At 44.4% G+C, this 23,821-nt stretch overlaps 1 protein-coding gene across 1 annotated transcript; it reads right to left on the bottom strand.

The window, feature by feature from the left end:
* Positions 1–380: 380 nt before the first annotated feature.
* On the bottom strand, positions 381–23,082 carry ATP6V0A4 (ATPase H+ transporting V0 subunit a4). Its single transcript, XM_032205097.1, has 20 exons — positions 22,966–23,082; positions 22,411–22,489; positions 21,476–21,570; positions 20,319–20,444; positions 19,794–19,885; positions 18,942–19,068; positions 18,366–18,448; positions 14,214–14,307; positions 12,946–13,158; positions 12,377–12,527; positions 11,447–11,586; positions 11,127–11,284; positions 10,564–10,657; positions 9,069–9,187; positions 7,993–8,209; positions 6,270–6,377; positions 4,282–4,398; positions 3,187–3,304; positions 999–1,170; positions 381–474 (listed from the first exon to the last, which is right to left on the bottom strand). The coding sequence occupies exons 1-20, from the start codon at positions 23,080–23,082 to the stop codon at positions 381–383; spliced, it is 2,514 nt and encodes an 837-aa protein (XP_032060988.1).
* Positions 23,083–23,821: the final 739 nt, after the last annotated feature.

Genomic DNA, 23,821 nt, shown 5'->3' with positions numbered 1-23,821 from the left:
GAAATAAGCCACAAAGACAAGGCAGTAAATAGAGCAAAACACATGTAAGTTGATTATTAATTTAATTTAATTTAATTCCAAAAGGAGCATCTCTTTCTATTTAACCAAGCAGCAGGCAGCTGACCTGGTCAGATGCTGAGGACTAGGTACTTGGTAAGGACATTAGTGGAGACATGCAGCCAGCCCAGATGATGTAATATCTGTTACCACTCTCAGCTGACACAGCACTATGTGGGAATGCAGTTAGGGCATCTCCATGTATTGCTGATCTTCTTTCAAAGGCCACATACCATTCAGTTTCATCGTCTAAGCCCCACTCCATGGCTGACTGACTGCAGGAAAGAGCCTGGTCTGAGAAGCAAAGCAGCAATGCCCTGGCTTTACTCTTCCGTGGTGCCATCTATGATGTTCTTGAAGGAGAATGGGGAGAATTTGTATCCGGCTCCCACGTAGAACTTGTTCTGGAACTCCACCCTGGGGAGGGAGCAGAGAGGGATGTCAGTGCTACCTGGGGTGGGCAGGACCTACACCAATATGAGAGGCCTAAAACATTGCACCCACGGGAAAAGGGAGGCTGCGAGAGCCAGTGGCCTCCAGCCCGGGAATGTAGTCGGCTCTCAGAGCCAGCCAAGAGACACTGGCAGCCCCAGAGAGCAACTTGTCACTCATTAGCTCCAACTTGCTCCAAGTCATCCTGAAAATGCTCCTCACTTAAAACTGGTCTACCACAAAGCTCAGACAGCCTGGAGCTCAATCTGGGCTAACAGCATGAAAACTGACCCAGGTTTTCAGCAGGTTTTGCACCTCTGTCTGAGATCATGCTGCAGTTGGTGGTCCCCAGCTGCTTGTGTGATGGTAACCCTGGGTGGGACACACGACCGGTGGTGTGGCTGTGTCTTCAGGCTTTATCATGAACGTCACGATGGTCCTCGGAGCCTACAGCCCTATCCCTCTGAAGGAGTGCCCTGGGGAAAGCTCCCGCAGGCCACACCACCTACCAGTGCAGGCGCAAGGCATGTAGGAAGGCCGACAAACCCTCCATGACCAGCAGGATGGCCACTGTCAGCACTGCAAACGCCGCGAAGATGATGAAGATGGTGATGAGGCCTGTCCAGCTGCTGTTGCTGAGTCCACTTTCCATCACCATGGTCCAGAGAACCTCTGACAGTTCTGCAAGAAGAAATAACAGGAAACAAATTCTGAGCAACAGCTGTGCACAGAAACAGTCTGGCAGCTCACCCATTTTTCCCAGTTAGGTGAGCTGGTTTAAAATAAAATGTCAACACTGTTGACAGTAATCACATATGGCCACCCTGCCTCCCCATGATGAGAAGGGAAGGAAAGTGCATGCAGGCTATTTTCTGTTGCTCCTCTTCACTGTGTTGGAAGCAAAATGTGCTGGTTTGTCTTGGCTTTGTGTCACAAGTCCACACAAGAAAACTACCAGGCCTGTTGCTACCCTGACATGATACAGTCATCAGTTTAATTTGCACCTCTTTAACATGGCAGCTGGGCATTACACAGAGCCTTCTAGGACTGCCTGCTGCTAAATCCCAGAGAACATGATCAACTGACATAGTCACTACATGTGCAGATGAGGTTTCAAGCTGTACTGACTGATGCTGGCTAATACCCACAGGTATTGCTCTCCAACACCCATTTGTTCTCAAAAACAACTTCTCTTAAGGTGCCTTGGAGAAGCTGTGGTGGAAAAAAAAAAAAAAAAAAAAATACAACTGGTTGGTCTCACCCAAGACAGGCTGTATTAATATTTAGGCTGCTTCTTGCCTGTTTCTTTAAGATTTTTTTTTTTTTTTTTTGTGTGTGTGTGTGTGTGTGTCTTGCACAGATTTATATCAACATATCTGATCAACAGATATCAACAGGTTTATATCAACATATCTGATGTGTCTGTCAAGAAGAAGACATACTCCTAATCTAGCTATCCCAGTTACATAGGATAGATTGAGAATCAAGCAATTTTCCTCTTGTGGTACAGGCAAGGCAAGGACTTAGCCCAGCTCTTTCCCATCCAGATATGCCAGCCACAAGTCCAGCCTTGTTTTCTGTTTCATCAGTCATTGCAGGGAGGTCCTCAGGCCATATCCAGACTATAAATTAAATGACCTGCTACTTTAGGTGACAACAGATGTGAGGGATCCCCTTGCAACTGATGCCCTCAGGAAAAATACTCCTGTCAGTGCCACTTTGAAAGGCTGCAGAAGAATACAATGGTTTTCCAGGCAGAGTTCTGACATAACACGTAGGCCTGCCCTTAGCCAAGTTCTTTAGTTACTTTATTTTATTTAGATACTTGTCCTCCATGTAAAGCTAATGCATGTTAGCCTCCAATCAACCTCTACTAGGCTCATTTCTGTGCCAAGCAGCACAGCGCAACCCATCAGTGCATGGCACCCCTCTCCCTTCTGTTTTCTTTTTGTAGGTTGTGCCCAGTTCTTCAGGGCAGGCACAACTCATAGCCAGAGGCAGTACAGCAATATTAATAAAAAACATTTCATAAAAATTAGGGTAGTTGAAAATCTGATGTTCCAGCCTGAGGGAATTTCTAGAGTTTGAGAATTTGTTTTTGTCTTAAATCAAGACAAAAGACATTGAAATGCCGTACGTTTTTCATGAAATGTGAGTTTCTGCTAAATATTGCTTGGGAAAAATCCTACCAAAAATGAGAAGTTTCAGGAGTCCTTGAACTGAAAGATTTCTTTTTGTTTTGCTGAACTGAATAAAAGTATCTGTTTCAAGTGTTCTCAACGTTTATCTGTGTACCCTAAGGCTATAGCAAGTGCCTCGTGAGCCATGCAGCTATGGTTCCCATACTGCATTTGCCTCTGTGGACTGGAGCAGCCACTTGGGCTGCACCTCCTACACTGCCACACACCATGAGGACTCTTCCAGAGGGACAGCAATGGAGTAGCATGGAAAATGGGCCCTGGCTAGGAAATGGAGTCTGGATATCCCTGACATATAGCACCCGGGAATCACCACTAAAAATTGAGAAGGCCAACACAAAACACTTGGATTTATCTGAGGCAAAACGTTCTGGGATGCAATTGCCCAGAAGGAGAACTTTGATTTAATGAGGAAATCTGCAGGGCTAATTATCATCAGAAGCAGGGATCAGCAGGGAGTTGCTGGTGAGGTAGCTAACAGGCACAGCCAGTCACTCACGTGCATGGGCTAAGCTCAGCGCCCAGAGCCGCAGGTAGGATGCTGTGTTGGAGATGCAGCCCAGGCAGTATTCGATGGTATGGATAGCTTGATGGACAAACATGTCTCCAAAATTGAACTGAAACAATGTAAAACCAAACACATTTCTCTTATTTCTTAGTTCAGGGTTTCCTAGATAACATTCCGACAAAAACTCTTCATACTCTTCCCTTTTCTTCACTATGTCCTAAGCAACAAAAAAGATACTATCTAGATAAAAAGACTGCTTAAAAGTATCAATTCTCTATGACCTTTCCTTACATTCTCCTCTGAATTTCAGTGAAAAGCAAATATTCAGAAACCAGCTCCTATTCCAGTCTTATAATTTCAAATCTGGAATAAGATGGCAATCCAATTGCTACCAATCTTTGTGATTTCCTATAGACACAGAAATTCTTATATAAAGTATAGAAATTCTTATATAAATTCTTATATAAAGTAAAGAAATTCTTATATAAAGTTCAGACTATCTGCCAATGGGCAGATAGCATCACCAAATAAGCATTTCTTCTAAGACTGTGAAGATTCCCTTCTCAGTCAGCCATATACACGCTTGATATTGTTGATACTTCAGACAGTCGCAAATATTTTTGTCACTTTTTTCACTGTGTAGCTGCATATTGCAGAAGTCCTCGACAGACTCTGCCAAAGGAAGATTTTCCTCCTTAGCCAACACTGCAGGCTGCCAACTTTTAAATACTCCTTTGCAATTTAAAGGAAGGAAAAATTGCTGACTCTGGGGGAAGTCTTGACCTTCTCTGGGTGCTAAGTAGAAGTGAAACAACCCCCTGGGGAAATGAAAGCTTGAGGTTTGTAAAAGCCTGAGATCTGTAAGAATGCCTACCCTCACCAGGCAAAACTTAAGGCAAAATTTAAAGGAATTTATTCTATTAAAATTCAGAGTTTACTCTGTTTGGAAACACAAACTGTTGCAACAGAATGTCTTGGTATCTTCTTAAAAAGAAGGGCTGGCAACTCCAAAAAACCTTCTGCTTGGCTTTGTGTCTTGTACTACTGTGTCTGTCTGAATAATTCTTTCTGCCCACATTTTCTTACCTCTTCTTCATCATCTTCATGGCCACCACTGTGGTCTCCCTGGGAAGCTTTTCTGGAGTGATTGGTCTCCACTTCATTTTCACCCCCAGTGTTTCCTGAGTTGGCCTGAGACCGAATCTTTCAGAAACAAAATGCAATGTTTTGTTTGTGTCATGCTAGAGGTTGCAACCAAAATGAAGCAGACCACAGCACAGAGCTCCATCACTAACCTCTTGACAGGTAACATGTGAAAAACAGCATCGTGAACGTGAGGACAAGTTGAACAATAGTCAGTCATCATTGACTGCAAAAATTGAGTACTCCTACTGAATGGCTCGTAATAATTAAAAAAATAAAATCCATCCTAGAGCACTTTCCAGTGATTCCAACTAATTTAGAGCTAGTTTCTGGTCTCACAATGCACCCTTTATACCCACCAAGCAAAAAACCATTACTTTTGGCATATGAGAATACTGGGGCACATTAAGGCTGATCGTGTCAATTATATGGCTGCAAATCAAAGACATTTTCATCAGGTGAAAGGGAAAAGGAGCCTGAAAAGATCAGGTGACTTGATGAAGTTCACAAAGTTACTGGGATACAGACAGAAACACAATTCAGATCTCTTGATTGAGAGATTCATCTCTCTTGAATCGACAAAAACACTATGATAACCCATCTTCTCTCATAATCATTCTTTACAGAGCTCTTGTAGAAGCCTGAGCAACCTGATCCAAGCCTCATCACAGAAATGACAGCACAGCATAAGAATAGCCCTCCATTCTATGTCTATAATAGCCCTATTATATAGCATAACAAAATCCTGACTTCACAGCTTCTGTCAGGTTCTGCCTTGTCATTCTTTATAGCTTCCAACAGGTTTCATGGGCAAAGTCTCATGATAACATATTGTTTCCTGTTGCAGCAGCAATCTTTGTCACACCTGCTTTATCTTTGCTTTACCTGAATGTCAGCACAGGGAACAGACTTTGTTGCAAACATATAAATCTGGGTAAATGTAAGATGTGATCAGACAGCTAACATATGAAAATCAGGAACAGAAATACAAGGGCAGAATAGGAGGTGGGGAAAAGCTGTCAGATGTTGCTAGCGTAAAAGCAGGAGCTGGAGTCAGCCATGTCAAGCTTTCATTGAAATCCCAGAAGAATGACAAAACAAGAAATTACAGCGCAGAGGCAGGGCTGCAAAAGTCTCCAGGGACCTGGCTTTCAGTTATAGGTCAGAAGTGACTGGGTTGGAAAAGGTCACACAGCACAACCAGCATCTCTTTCTTCTAATGGAAACATCTGTGCCCTATAAAAGGTACTCCAGGCACTACCTCCCACTGTAAAGAGAAGTAAATCCTGACAGACAAGTAAAGTCCTGTTAGCGTAATAAAGGAGAGAATTAATGAGCAACTGGGAAACTGCAGCTGCCGCAGTTGCATGCTGAAGAGCTGGGTGAACCACAGAGCCCATGGGAAGGAGTGTTTTGTTAATGTGAAAGCAGTCACTTAGGAAAGAAAGCATTGCTGGAAAGCTGTAAAATCAAGGCTCTTCTCCAAGCTGTGCTGGTCTCTCAGAGGCCAGGGGTATCACAGATGCCCTGTTCCTACAGAGCAGCCGACCAGTTGTTAGTGATGGCTGAAGACCAGGAGTGGAGGCCTGTGCCCTGTGTTGGCTTTACTGGCCCTTCAGTATCTCTAAATCTCCTCTGGTTTAGGATATTATGTTTGAAAGAGCTTGGTGTCACCCTTCTCCCAACAAACGTATGGCCTTGGGAGCAAAAGCTCCTGCTTCCCATTTAGATGGGTCAGCCAAATGTCTATATGCCTGCGTGTCTGGGTGCGTGTGCCTTAAAACACACTTTGAAATCACTGGAGATAGTCTGAGATTAGAGGAAAGCAGCCTCTTTAAAAAAAAAAAAAAAAAAAAAGATCACTTCTGGGGGTCTGTCGCCTCAGCTTTGCCTTTGCTGTACTGAACCCAAGCTTGACGCTTGTCCCTTACCATGCGCTGTGCTTTCTGGTGGTTGGCTCGGAGGATGAAAGGTTTAATTAGGAGCATCCAGGGAACAGCAATCAGAGCAAAGATGACCAAAAAGCTCTGCACTTCTTTCTAAAAGAGACAACAAACAGAAGAACAAAATGTCACTCTTCCTTTAGCCAACTAAATTTATGGTAAGAAAACTAATTCTATGAAATGTTTATTATTATTTTGTTTGTTTGTTTTTGTTTTATTTGACAGATACACACCCCATATTGATTGAGTCTGTCCTGTTTGTAAAGATACAAAAATAAATGTGTACTTCTGAAGGCTCCAAAATGCACTGTTAGCTTTTTGGAGACAGTTGGATACTTGGAGATGAAAGTCTTTCATGTAGGGAAGAGTAGTTTGCCAAAACCAAATGTTATGGACTTTAACCTGGCTCTCCAATTGTCCAAGCAAATATCTTAACCACTGGGTGAGGTAATCGGTTTGCCTTGCTCTGACCAACGTAGAAACAATGCTGTGAGAGCTGAGTCATTCAAGTCTTCCCCTGGAAAGCAGAGGATACAGGATTTGCTCTCCATTTCTATTTCCAGAATGTAATTGAATTCCCGTAATTTAGCTTTGATCACACATTGCTCCACCAGCAACAACAATACAAGGTGTTCTTGTTGCAGTGTGCCACTCCTATTTCTGTCCTAACATAAATGTTTGTACTTTAAAAACAAAATAAAACAACCATACATCTTTTGTATTTTTTTTAAGACAGCTCAGCTCCCTTATCACCTTCTGGTTAATTTCACACAATCTTTGCATGCAGACTACCCAGGGGAATTGCACAAACTGAGTTACTAATGGAGATGGAGGGTAAGTATAGAAGAAAAAATGACTGTCTTGGAAAGGCTTTGAGTTGTTACAAAACAAAATATGATTTGATGACTTTTTGAAGGCTGATAAAACTGTTTTCCCAATCTCTCCTGCAGACGTAACGCAGTTACTTGGAACAGACCAGGTCTTCCTGCTAACCCTGACTCACCAGCAGCACTATAACTGAGCTCAAGCTGGAGTACCAAAGTGTGCAACTGAATAAATGTAAATGTGTGACTGGAGGCAGCATTTGCTTGCAGATTCTTCTTGATGCTGCTGATATCAAGCAAGAAAAAAAAAAAAAAATCCCTGTTCTGAACAATAATAGGTGACTTTAAAAGATGTTTTCTCTCTTTAGCTTTTTTTTTTTTTTGTGAGCTCCCCAAAGAAGATGCTTTTGACAAAAAGCTGCCACATATCCTCAAGCTACTGCTTTTTTTTTTTTTTTTTTTTTTTTTTTTTTTTAAAGCTGAAAATAGAGTTTTCAGGTTTTCCAAAGTAGAAATAAGGAAGGGATCAGCAAGGAAAGGAGACGATTGCTATATCTCTAGGGTCTAGCCAAACTTCAGGACCACACTTCTGCAATACACAGTTTTGAACATCTAATCTTCCTTCTTTCCTTTTTTTTTTTTTTCTCCCCAAGTATCTTAAACTGCATCATTGTTCTTGCAGGGATGACATCAAGAATGAGATTTCCTCTGCATCTCTCCTACCTATCTACAAGGCCAACAAGAATACCAGAAGAACAAACTTCTCTTATGTGACTGGCATTTGTGGTTGAGGTTCTGAGCCCGTTCCCCATCTTTATGCCCACCCTCCTCACACCCACTGTGAATTCACAAACAGCTACAGTGGATTCAAGCTGACTGATGCATACCTGGTGCGTATATAATGGAGCATTTGAATCATCACTGTAATTGAACAGAAACATATTGATGAAGTGGATGAGAATGCTTGGAGCGCTCTGGGATGAGTGGACATCAAAATGACACCATTTGAAAATAATCATGAAGACAAGGTATCCAAAAAGAGAGATAATAAAGATCATCTCTGGAATGAACTGCAGGATAATGTTTATGTATTTCTTGAAGTAGCTGGAAAGAATAAGAAAAGATATGCGTAGTTAATACAGTAGGTATTGATACAAATTTGCACCCAAGTATGAGAATACTGTATGCTGTTTAGTCTTTGGAAAACCACATAAGAAACATACAGCTATCACTAGCCACAAAGAACTCTGTATTGGCAGTCCTTACGAATAAAAGCCATTGTTTAAATGGCTTTACCATACGGTAAGATTAATATGTTGAAATAAAAACTTATATAATAAAAAAAAATAGCAAATTCACAAAGTTAAGCATTATAAGCTGGGGAAGGTCAGAAGCAGGTATAAAATCAATTCTGTAGGTGCAGTCTTTCATTGTCATTTGCAAAAGCTTTTTGTCCTTGTGGGTCACTACACACCTTCCTGTTGTGGTAGCCTCTTGAGGGTGGTGTCTACCCCATCATTCTACCTACAGTTCTTATTTTTTGTTGAAAAATATAGAGGAAGATGAATAGCCACATGCATAGATCCTGAACAAAGGCCCAGTAAGTCAGGAGGAAGAGATGCTTGCACAGTGTGCAAGGTTTCAGTGTGCTTTGAATTAGACCAAAGGAATTTGTCTTTCAATTCAGAAGTTATCAATAGTAGGAGATAATGTATGTTTTTAATTTAGTGTGTTTTAATATTTCCACAAAATGTAAAAGTTGAAGAGAGAAAGTTTAAAAGACAATTCACCCAAGAGATGGCCATCCTTGTGGCTTTTGGACTCAGCACTCTGACAGCGTACACAGTGCAATGGGGAAAGGGTGAAATTCAAGTCATCAGACTTTGATATGAGGCTATGAATGAAGGACACTAGAGACGAGGACTTTTGTGCTGCAGCAATGGGGTTGGTGAAACAGACTTACATGTGGTTGAAGAGGCTGAGTATCACCCCAAAAACCATGTGCACAATCCCTATCACAACCGACATCTTCATTTTGTAGGAGTTCAGGAAAGTCAGCTTGTTTGATGCAATATTCCAAATCTTTGGGAAAAGGAACACAGACAGGGGAACAAAATTTCAAGGTGTTTTCTCAGTAAGACTTGTGGAAGTCGTTACTCAACAATTTACTATTACTCGTTCTAGTAAGAATATAACAAGCAACAGAAATCTAGATATTCTTTATAATATGTTCTTTATAATTTCACTCTGCCAAGTGTGATATAACATCTGTCTTCACATCTGAAAGGTATAATGTACCATCCTCACTTAGCAGAGGAAATAACAGGGATTTAAAATAATGTAGTGACTTTGCTTCAGTCCACCAGAAACTTAAGCCAAGGCTGGTAGCAGAACCCAGGTATTTGTGGTGTCATTCCTTGCCCTTAGGCTGAGTCACCTCCTTCAGCAGAGGTGGAAAGACATAAGAAAATCCTTCCTGTTGCTAGAGAAGTTTGTTTGACATTCACCAGATTAATGAGGACAGAGCATTTTCTAACTTTTCATTTGAACAACATAGAAAAGCTCTTTTCAACTCACTGGCCAGGGAGACCAGATTATTGCCTGCCTCTCCTCTGTTCCTCCCTCCCATACACCCAGGGGTCCCAGCCCCTCAAGCAAGCAGCAGCCAGTATGGAAGATGTGTTAACCATGGCTAGAGTAAATTAGGGGTGTGCTGGGGGTGTGTACAGAAAATTCAGCTGTTTGACATGACTGAATTGCACTGCTTGCTTCCTGGGTTGAGCTTTAGAGCTGGGTTTGTGAAAAACTCCCTACAAGGTCAATCACTCTACAAAACAGGAGAAGCTCATGTTTCTTTGTGTGACCAACAGAAATGAGAGAGCATCCAGCACAGCAGGGACTAGCTGGCTGATATTAAGGTTGAAACACGAAAGCCTGATGTTAACAACTGCATTTTAAAATGTGAAAGAGAGAACGGAAAGAAAGAAATAGAACAGAGAAGAAACTGTTGATTGTTAAATAACACTGGCATTTACTTCACACTTTGTCTGATGAATACACTGCATAGAAATCAGGACTTAACCCTCAAACTTGTGAAGTAGCTATGTAATGGGTGAAGTACTCCAATAAGGAAACTGAGTCCAGCAGCCCGGTGACAGAGAAGACACTACAGCAGAAGATCACCCTCTAGTAAAAGCAGAGTTCCTTCCTGCTTACCATTTAGCTGCTGCTTGTGCAAAATTATCAAAAAAAAAAAACAATAATAATAGTTTTAAAAGATGAGTATTTATATCCTTGAATGCTACAGAAAGGCATCACAACTACTGTGTAAAGAACAGGTAAAGAGAAAGAAGTGAAGAGCGTGGCTTTAGGAGAGAGAGTAGGGAGCTACTGATGTACCTGATATGTAGAAACAGGACTGAAACACAAATTAGCTTAGAGCAGTTTAATTTAATTACCGGATCTATTCCAAATGGATATGGATTTCCAGAGTAGACCCCTGGGACTGCTGGATCCAGCTGCAGCTCTGTGTTTTCCAGAAGCACATCCTTACTACAAGAGAAAAGTGAAATAACCTTTGCAGCTAAATCTCATGGTATAAGCCTACAGCACACTTACATGAGATGTGCTCAGGGCTACCACATGATGGCTCTCACTGACTCCAGCCTGTGAATTATTATCCTGGGTTTGTGTGCACATGTGTGTGTGTGTGGAAGTGGGCCCTGCCCTCACACTAATAATTCTGCCATCACACTAATAATTCTCTATGCATCAGTCCTAGACACCTGCAGATTTTTATGCACATCAGTGCCTGAACAAACAGGCATGTTCCCAGGGACTCCACATTTCCATTTCAATAGTGAGTTTGTCTGTGTGTGTCAGACAAAACCTCTGATTCATTCATGACTGCATCCACAGCAGGGTGTTCTTTCCCTCCCCACACAGTCACTCTGTCTTTCTTTCAAAGCCTACGTGCTCCATTTGGTGTGTTTTCACTTGTTTCCCACATTTAGCCACTTACTTCCAAGTATTATTTTTAAACATGGGGATGACATGCCAAGACGAGCCAAGGATGTTGAACGATTTGGAGAAGCAGTCATTGTAGATGAAGCCAGTATATATGGAGAAAATGCCCATGAGCAGGATCAAGTAACGCCCGCTGAAGAAGGTGTTCCAGATCTGCAGGGGAAGAGGCACAGCGCTGGTAACCAAACATCTGCCTCACAGGCATCTTCAGAGGATCCCTGCTCAGTCTCAGGGAAGCTGAATGCTCCTTTAATCAAATGGGGACAACGAGCCTTTTCCTAGGCTGATGGGGTGCACCAGCTCCCTGGTACTCACCTCATTAGTGCTCTTCTGGGCCAGAAGGCTCTTCTCATTAATGACCATCCAGAGCGCAAAGGCCAGCATGATGGCACCATGGCCACAATCCCCAAACATCACCGCAAACAGGAAGGGGAAGGTAATAATGGTGTAAGGAGCTGCAGGAAAGAAAACACAGGACACTCAACTCCTAAACAAAAGGAGGAGCAGTCCACCCCTCCAAGTCATTCTTCACAGCTACTGTCCTTAAAGGCCTCCCTGCTCTCTCCCCTACACACCAGGCAACAAGATCTAGGGCAGAATTTGCTTTACCACTAGAAAGATTTTCCAACTTTCTGACCTCCACCTTCCTTGCAGTTTAGCCTTCATTTCATCCCATCATAAAAGGAAAAAAAAAAAAAAAAAAAAAAGAAAAAAGGAAAACACAATGTACAGACAATTGCATTCTTTTCTGCAAGAGAAAAATGTGCTTAAAGGTTACTATTGTGTTTCTCAGTCTTCTAAGTCCAAGCACCTAGAGTCTACCTCATCTGTTCCCACAGGCTCTCATTTCCAAGTTTCTGTTCATTCTCAGTGGTCTCCTTGGTATTCTCTACAACTGTTTTACACTTTTCTCCAGTGCTTTTTTGTTGTTGTTGTCCTCAGCATGATAATAAGCTCACCTTATATTCACCTTGTGAGTTTAAATCTTTTCCTTAGATCTGCTACCTCATCATTTGTTTCCCATTCTATTTTTGTGTTGTTCATTATTCCTGCCAAAACCAGCCACTGAGGACTGAGGGACAGATTCTGTACTTGAGAAAATCCATGCTTATACACTAGGCAGTGCCAATTCTTGTCAGCAGAAAATACGGTTCCGATTTCTCAGTCAGTTTCAGGCTGATGAGAGCCCAAAGGCCTTCACTTCGGCTTTGGCAAGCCTGGCACAGGTAGACAAGTGTTTCTCACCTGGGTTCATCTCCCTGTAGTTGCCCACACCGTATGCATCCACGATGTTCTGAAATCCAGCTGTGAACTTGTTGGTCCTGTTGAAGGTGGGTGGTGCCATCCTGGTGTGTATGGCAGTGAGGATAGGGGCGATGGTAGAGCCACTTCGCTCCTGCAGACCCAGAGACAAGGACAGACCCAGTCAGGGTGGCTACCAGGAAGGCATTGGTCCCACAGCACAAAGGCCTTTGTCCAGGCTGCACAGGCAGCAATATGAGTGTTGGACTTAAAAGTGTTATATCTCAACCCTTTTTCTAATGTCCAGATTTTCCCATTTTCTGTGCTATTGATTTGTTTGGGCAACGCTGCCAGCATTGCTGACTCTTGTGGTTCAGTCACAAACCTGCTAAGATTTAATGCTGACCTTAAACTCCCCAAGGCCAAGCCATCATGCAACAACCTCAACTTTAATTAACGCTGAAAAGGGAGGCCAGCATTATAGTAACAGACAAAAGCTTGAACGTATGCTCAACATATGAGCTATGTGGTTTGTGTGAGGGCTTCAGGGACCCAAAGCTCTGGCCTCTTACCATTCCCTGATGGAGGGCTCTTTTTATGCGGCCAGCATCAGCCACTGGGAACCAGATCTCTGCAATGACACACTGCTGGGTGACATCGATGTTACAGCAGTTCAGGATGTGGTAGATGGCCTTGATTTTCTTCACCTTGATCTCCCAGGACCACAAGTTGGCTGCTGCCTCATGCAGCAGTCGCTGGCGGTGGGACTCAGTTTGGGTTATCACCTGTAAGCAAGCACAGCACAGGCAGTGCTCGAGATAGGAAGGCACAGGTAGTATGCTCTACTCAGCAGTTATTTGGGAAGGCAGGTTGGGGAGGGCTGTGGAAAGGGGGTGGTTCATATGAAAGAGCCAGGTGTACTGGTGGGCAGAGTATGCAGGTCTGGGCATGGGCGCATTTGGCACCAGGTGCATGATGCTGTTTGCTGATGGCTCTTCCTGCGTTGCCCCAAGGCCCTGAAAGTGTTCAGGAGACCAACAGGAGTTCCTGAGCTGTGCAATTGTTACTTACAGAGCTACAACCGGTGGCCCTGGTGGGATCCCCACACATTGTGTGGTCACTACGGTGCTGCTGCAAAAATGGGCACAGGGGACACTTGTGTTTGGAGGATAACCTGCATGGTCTACGAGCACTGAAGAAGACTCCTGCCTATGATGGTTACGAGTGAAAGTCAGTTCAGGAGCAGGCTTGGATATTAAGGGTATCCACAAAGGGGGTTACAGCAGGGTGCCAACTGCAAACAGGGTGTCCATTCCCACCTGCCTCAGGACACACGTATCGTCATGTGTGGCAATACAAAGGTCACAGGTAGGACTCCTTTAGAGGTGTGAAGTCCTGGTACAGTATGTGGATTTACAAGCCATTCAGTACTCACAACGACTGAACTTGGTAATTTTCAGCCCTACATTAAATGATGGGGTAAAAAAAGGTTAGAGACTTGAACTTCTAGAGAAGCAGCCTTGGCTTTCCATTGCTTGTGTACCAACAGCCTCAAGAGAGAGTACCATGGTAAAGAATACCTAATAGCAATATATTTTTAAAAATTCACTTGAGCCCTTTCTGCACCTAGTATAGTTGTACTACAGCCTGCAAACAGAGCTCAGTTCCGTGAGACTGCTGTGAGACTGCAGCGACACTGCTGCTCATCCCTGTGCCCCAGCCGCAGGATGTGACTGAGCAACAGAGAGACCTAGCCATGGCCACAGGGGTTTAGGCAGGACAAATAACTGGGCAGGTCCACTTGCAGGGTTCAGATCCCAGTAAATCCATTGCCACCTACTGTGTTCAGGTCCTCGATCCTTGTGTTCACTCCATCAAGCATTTCTCGGCGCTCGGTGGCAGACTCTGGACAGGGATAGACTGTGGCACGAAACCTAGCCTCAGGAAGAGAAAAGTGAGAAGCATCATTTATTTAATTGACTTTTTCTTCCTTTGTGCTCTTCTCAGCTCAAAGCTGGGGAAATTGGACTTTATCCCTCACCTGGTGCCATGTCCTGCAGAACAAAGCCGTGTTGGGTCTCCCAGAAATGTCCAAAAAGGTACATTAATCTCTTCATAAGAAAAAGCATCCTTTTGCTTGTTCTAGCTGAAAACCCACTCCCTGTCTCAGCTGCTACAAGGCACAAGATATTACACAGCGTTCAGCTCTAATACACATACGCCCACAATAAGGATGCCCTGCTAAAGTCCTGGGAAGTTGCTCGGGCTGCAAGGAGCCACAGTAAAATAACCTTGGCAAATACAGCCCGGTTAACGGGGTGGCCAACAGATGTCCCTCTTGCACCGAGGCTGGAAAAATCCCGTGTCACTGCCAGTGCACTACCCGCACTCGGTCACTGGGGGTAGGCAAAGCCCAGCTACTGCTGCACAGCAAGCAAACGCCCTTCGTGCACGCAGCCTGTGCGAGTAAATTACTCCGTAAAAAAAATAAATAAATAAATAAAAAAGACCCTCTGTATTTCCAGGGTAAAACAAAAGCAGGCTGATCATACGGCTGGCTCTTGACTTCTGGTCCATCTGTACAACTAAACAGCTTGGGAGCAAGGGAAGGAGGGGTGAGGTTGTATGCTGATCTGACATACACCACTCTCAGGTGTTTTTAAATATGAGCATCAGTGTGTAAGTGTCCAGACCCAGGTAAACGTTTTCTGTTAGCTTACCCCCAAGACTGCATTTGGGAGATTCAGCTGGTTAGTTTAGTGTGGTATAATAAGGACAAATGTAGGCTCCCTGTGTATACGTGAAGGTCTTATCTCCATGCAGGTATCGTACACTACTTTACCTGTAGTATGCAACTTGACCACCTTTACTACTGCAAGTCATTCTAGTGGTGTTGCAATAATTAAAATAGCAGAGATCCCTCTCTTTCTTTTCCTACTTGGTTTGTTCAGTGCTTGTGCCAGCCCTGCCACTTCAAGGGCATTATAAATGTCATCCTTCAGTATTGCTCCAGCAGGTCTGCAGGAAGAGATCACGCCTCTTTACAGGTCTGCAGGAAGAGATCGTGCCTCTTTACAGAGGGGGAGATGGTGCAGAAGAGTGCACCAGATCTTCCCCCCCACACTCCTCCAAGTGCAACACGCTGCTGCCGTCCTGCAGTGGAGCTATCCTGAGGCAGGGTAGCTGAAAGGCTGCCTTTGTGCAAGTGTGACGAATTAAAAGAAGATGTAGCAGGGTCATGGGGGTCCGTCCCCGCTTAAGAGACAAAAATGTGCATGCTCTGTACAGATAAACATCACGTTCTGGCTTCATCTGAGCACAGAATATACCACCACCTGGTCCTCAGAATCAGTTCCAGCACACACACAAGTGAGGATAGTTGCAAATTGAACAAAACGAGCAGCAGTTTCCTAGAGATCAGCTCAGAGCTGTGTATAATGACAGCACACGCTCTTCAGCTAAACTTCCCTTTCCAGAATCGAATCTTTGCTCACTCAACACCTGGTATTCCTTTCCAAAGGTTATTCACCCTACCTAATTATTTCCATCTTCTTATTCTTCACAGCTCTTAGTTCATCTTTAATAAGGATTTTTAATCAAACTTGAAAGCTTACTCCTCCATGCTGTACAGTTCCCCCGTTTCCAATAACGTTATTGCAGCAGTGTTGCTTTGATCTTTTAACAGCCATTTTGCATACCGAATATCAGCTTTGCCCTAATGGCACAGACATCTCTGAAAGCTCCAGGAGAATTCAGCAGGGAATCCTTACATTGATAAACCCAGTTTAGTATTCACATTAGCACCGAGGCAGCCGCAAGAAAAGGAGGAAAAGAAAATTTCTTACATTTTCCTCCTCCCTGCTCCCCTACACCTCTCACTAATAAATTTGTGCATGGTCTTAATGCTCATGAAATTGGCAGACTAATGTTACCAATTAGAGTCAAGCAGGGACTACAGGCGTAACCTGAGGCACACTGCTCTGCAAACAAATCTTAGCCTGCCTTGCAGGAGACTGGCTTATATCAATCCCGTGATTTTTGCAGGATATTTACTTGTCATGAATGATGACTTAGTGCTAAGCAGAAATGTCCTGCGGGGGCTGGAATGACACAGCCATCTGCTTCAGGTATAGTTAACCCTGTCTTAAAGATGGGCCAGACCAAAATGTCTTGACCTGTGTATCAGGGATGGCTGATGGCCCACAGAGCACAAAAGGAGATGCATAGGATAAATATATTTTAAAAAACAGACACTCAGAAAAACAGACACATACTGCATAATAGCAAGCAAAATAAATAAATAAATAAATAAATTGAAAGGGAGGAAGAAAGGAGATAAAGGAGGATTTCAAGTGTAGCCTGATTAACTGGCAATAAAGGAAAACCTATGTGCTAGCACTGCAAAGGACATCCTGTGGATTTGTCTTAGGTGGGTATGTTTCCTTTCAGTTTCAAAAGGCTGAGAGAAGCTAGCATACTTTCTGTGAACCTACCACCACATCCACATCATAACAGCATACTTGTCATGTCATTGCCCGCCCTGTAAAGATCTTCTCACACTGCCAGTGCTGCAGGCTCCCTGCTGCACCTTGTTGCAGAGGGTCACGCCTCTTGTTGGTAAGATTCTGGGTTCAATCAGCAATGAAAATGCTGACAGGCATCATATTGCCTGTTCTTCTACCCCAGAAAAAAATACTGTGACTGCAGGGAGTCTAAAATGTTGCAGAGGAAAAAAAGTCCTCCAAAATCAAATGCCCTCAGCTCTTTGTGTGCTACCCCAACTCTAACTGTATGCCCTGGCAACTTGCTAGGCCATCGGCACAGGGGCAAGTCCAATGGGAAGCATTCACAGCCAGCAATTGCCCAGGAGTACAGAAGGGGAGAAATGTACTGAACAGTGCCTAAAAAGCAAGCAAAGAAGTGGGACACAAGCAGGAAACTGTAATCCGGGAAGAGGATGAGGCTTGCCCAAAGACAACTGGCAGCAGACTGGTCCTGCCCAGTGTTGATGGCAAAACATCCCCCTTTTCTGAGGTTTGGGGTCAGATAGGAGTGACTGAGACCTGAGAGCCTTCTTCCAGCTCTCCGTGCCCCTGTGGCTGCTTTATGCAGAGAGATGCCCACCTTATGTGGCCTGAGGATGAGCACAGGGCTGATCTGGGGTGAAGTCAGTGCTCCCAGCTGGATGGACTGCCCTTCTGATTAAACCCAGGAGGCAAGGAAAGGCCTGCCCCAAGCGCACAGGCTGGGCAAGAGAAATTGCTGGCTCTGTCCCCCTGAACTTCTGCAGCCTGTAGGCGCTTGGCTGACCTCACTTGGCTGCGGGGTTATGCCTCAAATGGATCCGGTAACAGCAGACAGATCCCCTCATCAAATATGATTTACGCCGCAACAAAGCCCATCGGTCACCAGTGTTATGAAAGAGTAACAAAATATTCAACCTGAATTATCTTTTCAAGATGCTTAACAGGGTGGAAACAAGTCAGGCTGTATGAAGCTTTCATTTCTTTGGGCTCTGTCTCTGATTACACAGACATTGCCCAAAGGCCTTGGGAAAGGGGGGAGCAAACTACAGCATCATCTTTTCATGCTGAAAGGCTTGGGAGCAGTCTGGGGATTAGCATGCTCCAAGTGCACAAGCTGCAATATCTGCTAGGGCCCCTGATTTTCAGGGGAAGGATGCCAAATATTTCTTTAAGAAAAAATAAATAAATAAAAAGTCCCCTTTAAGATGTCCCAAGTTAAAAACCTCTCAACCTCCTACCTTCTCTAAGTCACTTTGGAAAATTTAGAACTTCAATTTCCCAGCACTGAGGTGACGTATATCCCTTATGATTAGGAGCAACAGAAGTGAGAAGCAGAAGGGAGCTCCGTGGTGCTGCTGATGGACGGAGCGCAGAAATCTAATCTCCAGCTCCAAGCTCGGCCAGCCCATGCTGACAGGCAAACACCTCCGCAAGAGTCATTGTGACCTGCTCACAGGCTGCCTTACCCATCACAAATCTTCTTGATTTTTTGTTTGAGCTGCTCTCCTTGATAGAAGATAATGAACACATTCTTTTTCACCTCTTCTCTCTGCAACGCAATTCAAGCAGAATTTAAAGCACCCAGGGCAAAGAATCAGGTGCAGAAAATGATTTTTTCCTTCTTTGTTTGTTTTTAAGACAGCCTCTTCAGTGGTGTGCTGTTTTCCCCCAGCCCTACTTTTTCAGGATCAATATTTTTCCTAGGTGCTGTTTCAGAGACCAGGCAAGGATGGTGGCTCTGGGAGAAGGAGCAATGTGGAGCAGAGGGGTAGGGGACAGGAGGTCCCCAGGACTCACCCTGGAGACACCGGGGGAGTTGACCGTCTTTGGTCACAGCCCACCTCCCTGGTGGTCACCAGGCAGGACAGAGAAACCACCTTGATAACGGCAAAAGGGGAAAGTGGTATCAAAAGAAACCTTCTCCCCCTGCTCAGACTCTCCTGCCCTTCATCTGAAGGCTGCCTTCAGGCCCCCAGATCTGCCCCAGCCAGGGCACTGGTTCAGTTTCTGCAAAGAAGAAGCAACAGCAGGTCAGTACCCACCGTCACGGGGTCCTCCAGGGGAGTGTCCATTTCGGTGTACCTCAGGTAGATGTTTCCCCTGCAGGCTCGCCACAGCAAACGCTCGAAGGGTATCATCCTCTCCCTCTTTATAACCCCTGCTGTGAATCTGAGCACAGTTAAAAGATAAATTACAAGACCATTCTAAGCCTTCTGGGACCTGTAGCACACTCAGGTTTACAATTTCTTGCTTTTTAGTCTGTGACAGCCAGGGCTCAGCTGTTCAAGGCAAGGTCTCTGCAGGCACATGCTTTGCCCGTACCAGAGCTGATCAGGGCTACAAAAAGACCAGCATTAACAGCTAAAAACATCCACCTGGGACAAAACCATCAGCGTGTGTAACCACACCAAGCTGAGGTAAACATAAGGCTGTTTGAGTCTATGTTGGCTGCCAAATTACCATCAGTACCTCTGGTGCCTGCTCTCCTGACTCTCAGCCTCAGTATTGCTTTTTGACAAAGCCCAGTGCAAGACATCCTATGGATTTTTGTTGTGCTTCCACTTCCACCGCTGTAAACTGGACTGGTACCCACCAGAGTCCAGAAGCCAAACATGAGAAGTCATAAGAAAATGATTTTCAGTCAATACCTACTAAGGGCTCACTGAAATCGGTGGCCTGGAAGTAAGAGGCCATTTGTTCCACTGACCCATATCCTGACCATGGTTTTGATGATAACTTCAGAGGACAGTCACTCCTTCACCCTGATCAATCAGCTCCACTGAAGAGGCTGGCAGGCAGCCTGTGCTAAGAGGCTGAAGGAAGTGTATGGGTGTCATAACAGTGTGGTGCAGGTGGGAAGCCTGGTCAAGCTAGGGGCTGTCACCAGTACGCACCCCAGCTTGGCAGCTGCAGCGGGAGTGCTTCTCAGCTCCAGCAGGCCAGATGTGTCTTCGCTGAAGAAATCATCTGGCAGGTTGGTTTCTGCCTGAAAAAAAAAAATAATTTGTTTTTATAAACACCTCAATATTCTCCATTTGAAAACTATTTTCATATCATTCCTCTGACATTTTTCACCCCAAAGGCAGCTTTCCACAGAGATTTAGAGCAAGGGAAAGAGAAAGGGAAAAAAAAAAAAAAAAAAAAGAGAGAAAAAAAAAGTTAAAATACCTCTTAGCAACTGAAAAGCATAAACCCTATTTTCCAAAGAGAACTGGGAGCCAAGCTCGTGAGCCCCACTGAATCAGAGAGATTCAGACACCAAAATGACCGAGATACTTTTGCAAATGCATCTTACTGAATTGTGTTAAAGAGCACTGTGATTTGCTTAAAATCAATAGCAGCAACACACAACAAATGGAAACATCAATATTTTTAGGAACCTTCCACATCTTTACTGGCAGATCAAAGAGGCCTCTCACCTCAAAGAAGTCCTGGGTTTTCTTCAGCAGATGTTTGAGCTCCATCAGCTCAAGGAAGTTCTGCTTCAGTGTTTGTTGGTTCTGGTTAGCTTCCAGCAGCTCAGCCTCAAGTTTCTCCAGCACTGTCTGTTTAGGATCCAACCACATCCAGAAAAAAACTCAGTAGCAGCTCAACGGCCCTTTACCATGCTGATATCAAATATTAAACATCCGATCGTTGGCTTATTTGCTTATTTTTTGTTTGTTTGTTTAAGGAGGAGTATATTAAATGTGGCCTTTAAGTAAGCACCGAGTTTGAGGAAGATACTGATTAATGTCATTTTCCTGTTGCCACCTCCACTGTTGTGTATTTTGTCCTACTTAGGCATTAAGGCTAAAATCCACCTGACCAAAATGCAGGCAGATGAACGAGTGCCTGTTGTAGATACCCCCATCTGTCTCAGTGTCTCTGTGGTTCCCCACAGAACATCTTGGACCCTAGGTGGACTGACTATGCATACTGACTACAAAAGAAGCCTACAACAAGGCCTTTATCTTACGTACATTAACTATAAACCAAAACTTAGGTGAGGATGTGGGCCTAAGAACAGATCAGGCAACCGCCTTGCTCCTGTGAAGCTGAACCCCTTGGGAAGCACGATTTTCCTTCCTTGTTACCTGCGTCTGCAGAATTTAAAAGTGACACAGTCTATAAATCTCTATAATCTTCCAGCTGGGCTAGAATAAAGCAACGTCATGGCACAACATCAGGCAGTGATACCACAGCCATACTCCCACTAGGACAGACAGCCCTTTGGGTTTTATGCAGTGAAGCTGGTTCTAACATCACGCCTCCTGATTAATCACCCAAACCCTTCTTTCTCCTACAGATAATGGAGGGTTTTTGGTGAGAGTGATATCTTTCCTCCTAATATATTGGACCAGAGCTTTCACAGGGGATAGTGAAAAGACTGGGCACCATTAGGAACATGCAACAAGACCAGCCTTGACCTAGCTGCTGAGACAGCGAGTTGGGGAGCACTTCTGCAAGCAGGGAGCTCTCTGCTGGTCTCAGTTATCAGGATCTTTCTTGCAGGGGGGTCTGCATCTAGCATGTTACCCAGACACCCTGATGCATATCCCCTTCCCTCTTTCTTGGCCTGGCCCATATTCTGTACCTCCATATCAATCATTTCCCGAGGCAGGGGCGTCTCTGGGTACTTTTCTGGTTTAATGATCTCCACAATGCCTTCCATCTCATTTTCCAGAAAACCTGCAAGGAAAGAACACTGGATATGCAGGGGCATTTCTGAGTTATCCCTCTGCATGTAAGCAACAGGACCAGCCTGGCTTGGCTTTACCAAGCATTTGTCTTTCAGATATGACCTTGCAGTAAGAAACACACCCAGAAGACACAAAGCAGTTCCAGCACAGCTGAACCATGAAAAGCATCAGGGACAAGCTGTAAAAAGGCCAAGGACACTGACTTCATGGCTTTGAATCCTTCCACAGTATGATCTTGTGGTTTACTTCCCACCCCTTGACCCAGACAGCCCTGAGCCCTGGCACAAATGGGTGGTGGGGCACTGCCTCGCTTGGGGCTGTGAACAAGGCATGCAGCTAGCTCAGGTTTGCTTCTCTGCTCTAGCAATGGCAAGTGCTGTCCTTGTCATGGTGGGTGCTGGTGTCGTGGAGGACAGCAGAGCTCAAAGGACACATCTCCATAGGAAACCAAACTCCATGAAATTGGCTGCCTGTGTTTTTAGGATTTGTCCCCAGGCTGAAGCACTTGGCCACAGCACAGGGGTAAGAGTCAGGCTATCTGGGTTGAGACTCCTGCCCAGAGCCAGATTTATCTTGTGATTTTTTTATATGCTAATTATCTTCCTTTCAGTTCAGTTAACCATTTTCAAAACAGGGGCAATGATTTATTGCCCATATGGGGCGAAGCGTTAATTAGCTGATGCATGCAAAACATTTCCAGGAGCTCGGATGGAAACACTGCCATTTTGCCACTAATTCTGTCCCACAGCGTGTGAGCACTTAACAAAGACATTAATCCCACACCGCCAGTTGATGCAGAGCCGACTGCACTTGACAAGCGTTTACTTACGCAGGATCCTCTCCAAGGATTCGCACCTTCTCACTTCATTCACAAACTTTCTTTGGAAGCTGTTCACATTCCCATTCAGCTAAAAACAGGAGGGAAAAGAGGCAGAAGGTTGAGCACCTGTTTTAACATCAGCTGAGAATGAACACCTTTGGTACAGATGGACATCTTACAGACTCCTAATGGCAGGGCAATACTGTCCATTTCCTTGTGGATGAGGACATCATGGCCTTACCAGCCCATTTCCACCCAGACTTATGTGACATAGGCAGCAGTCATAGGTGGACTCTCATTGGGAGCCCCCCCATTTTCTGGTAGTGGAGGGAGTTGTCCCAAGGGCATACAGAGCACTGGGTGGGGACTCAGGGACCAGTCAGGTCTCAGCATGGCACTTGGCCATATGATCAGCTTTGTGGAGGTCCTGTTCTCTCCATGGGTTCTTCTACCACCCTGTAGGGGTGATGTTCATCATCTCTTTCACAAGAGCTTTGGGGAACGACAAACACACACCTGGGGAACATCTCCAGTGACCCAGAATGCCTACAAGGCACTACTCACATCTCTGAACTGGACCAGACCCAGCTCCCCGAGCTCAGCCACGCAGCAGTAAGCAGCCTCCACCTGCAGGAAGAGCTGCATCAGGCTCATCTCCTCACTGCGGAAGATTGAGGCCATTTTGGGTGGCCTCCTCCTGCCCAGATGTCTCCAGGGGCCTCAGTAGCAGCGTGGTCTTCCTCTCCCAGGGAGGTACTGGAAGGTGCTGAGCACTGGAGGAACATGAGGATCGCTGTGAGGCACTCTGTGAGGCACTCATAGAGTTTCTCTTTGTCTTCCAGAATACAGAGAAGACGACTCATTAATTGCACCTTGCAATTAAGGCACATGACAGAGGCCAGATTTTTTTTTTTTACTTGCACTGGTAGTGTGAACATAGCATTGCAGAAGCATACAAAGTGTGTTATGTGGGAATAGGGAGAAGAGGATTACTTTTTTTTTTTTTTTAATTAATGTTTAAAAAATATTTTTCCCTACAAAGGACTCTTTTCAAAATAGGATAAATGAAATATCATGCATTCCATAAAAGTTCCTTTTGTCCATATGCTTCTCTTTGTTTACCTTGGGTAATTTGAACGTACAAATTGCCTGTAGTCATTCTTGCACAAAATTAACTAATTTGCATGCACAAACACAGTGATTATTATTGCCCAGAGAAAAACATGCAAATAGATACACTTCTTGTTTGTGTTTCATTTTGAGAATTCAGTAGCAAAACGACATCTTTTAAATAGCGAACAAAAATCCCTATATAACTTCACTTCTATGTGTTGACCAGGATGGGAAGATGAGTATTCTTAACTTGTCTTGCAACCCTTTTTTCTTACAGCTTAATGTGCATTCTAATTATGTATTTTAT

The sequence above is a fragment of the Aythya fuligula genome, chromosome 1 (genome assembly GCF_009819795.1).
Source record: "Aythya fuligula isolate bAytFul2 chromosome 1, bAytFul2.pri, whole genome shotgun sequence".
Lineage (NCBI taxonomy): Eukaryota > Metazoa > Chordata > Aves > Anseriformes > Anatidae > Aythya > Aythya fuligula.
This window is presented reverse-complemented; position numbering and strand designations above follow the sequence as displayed.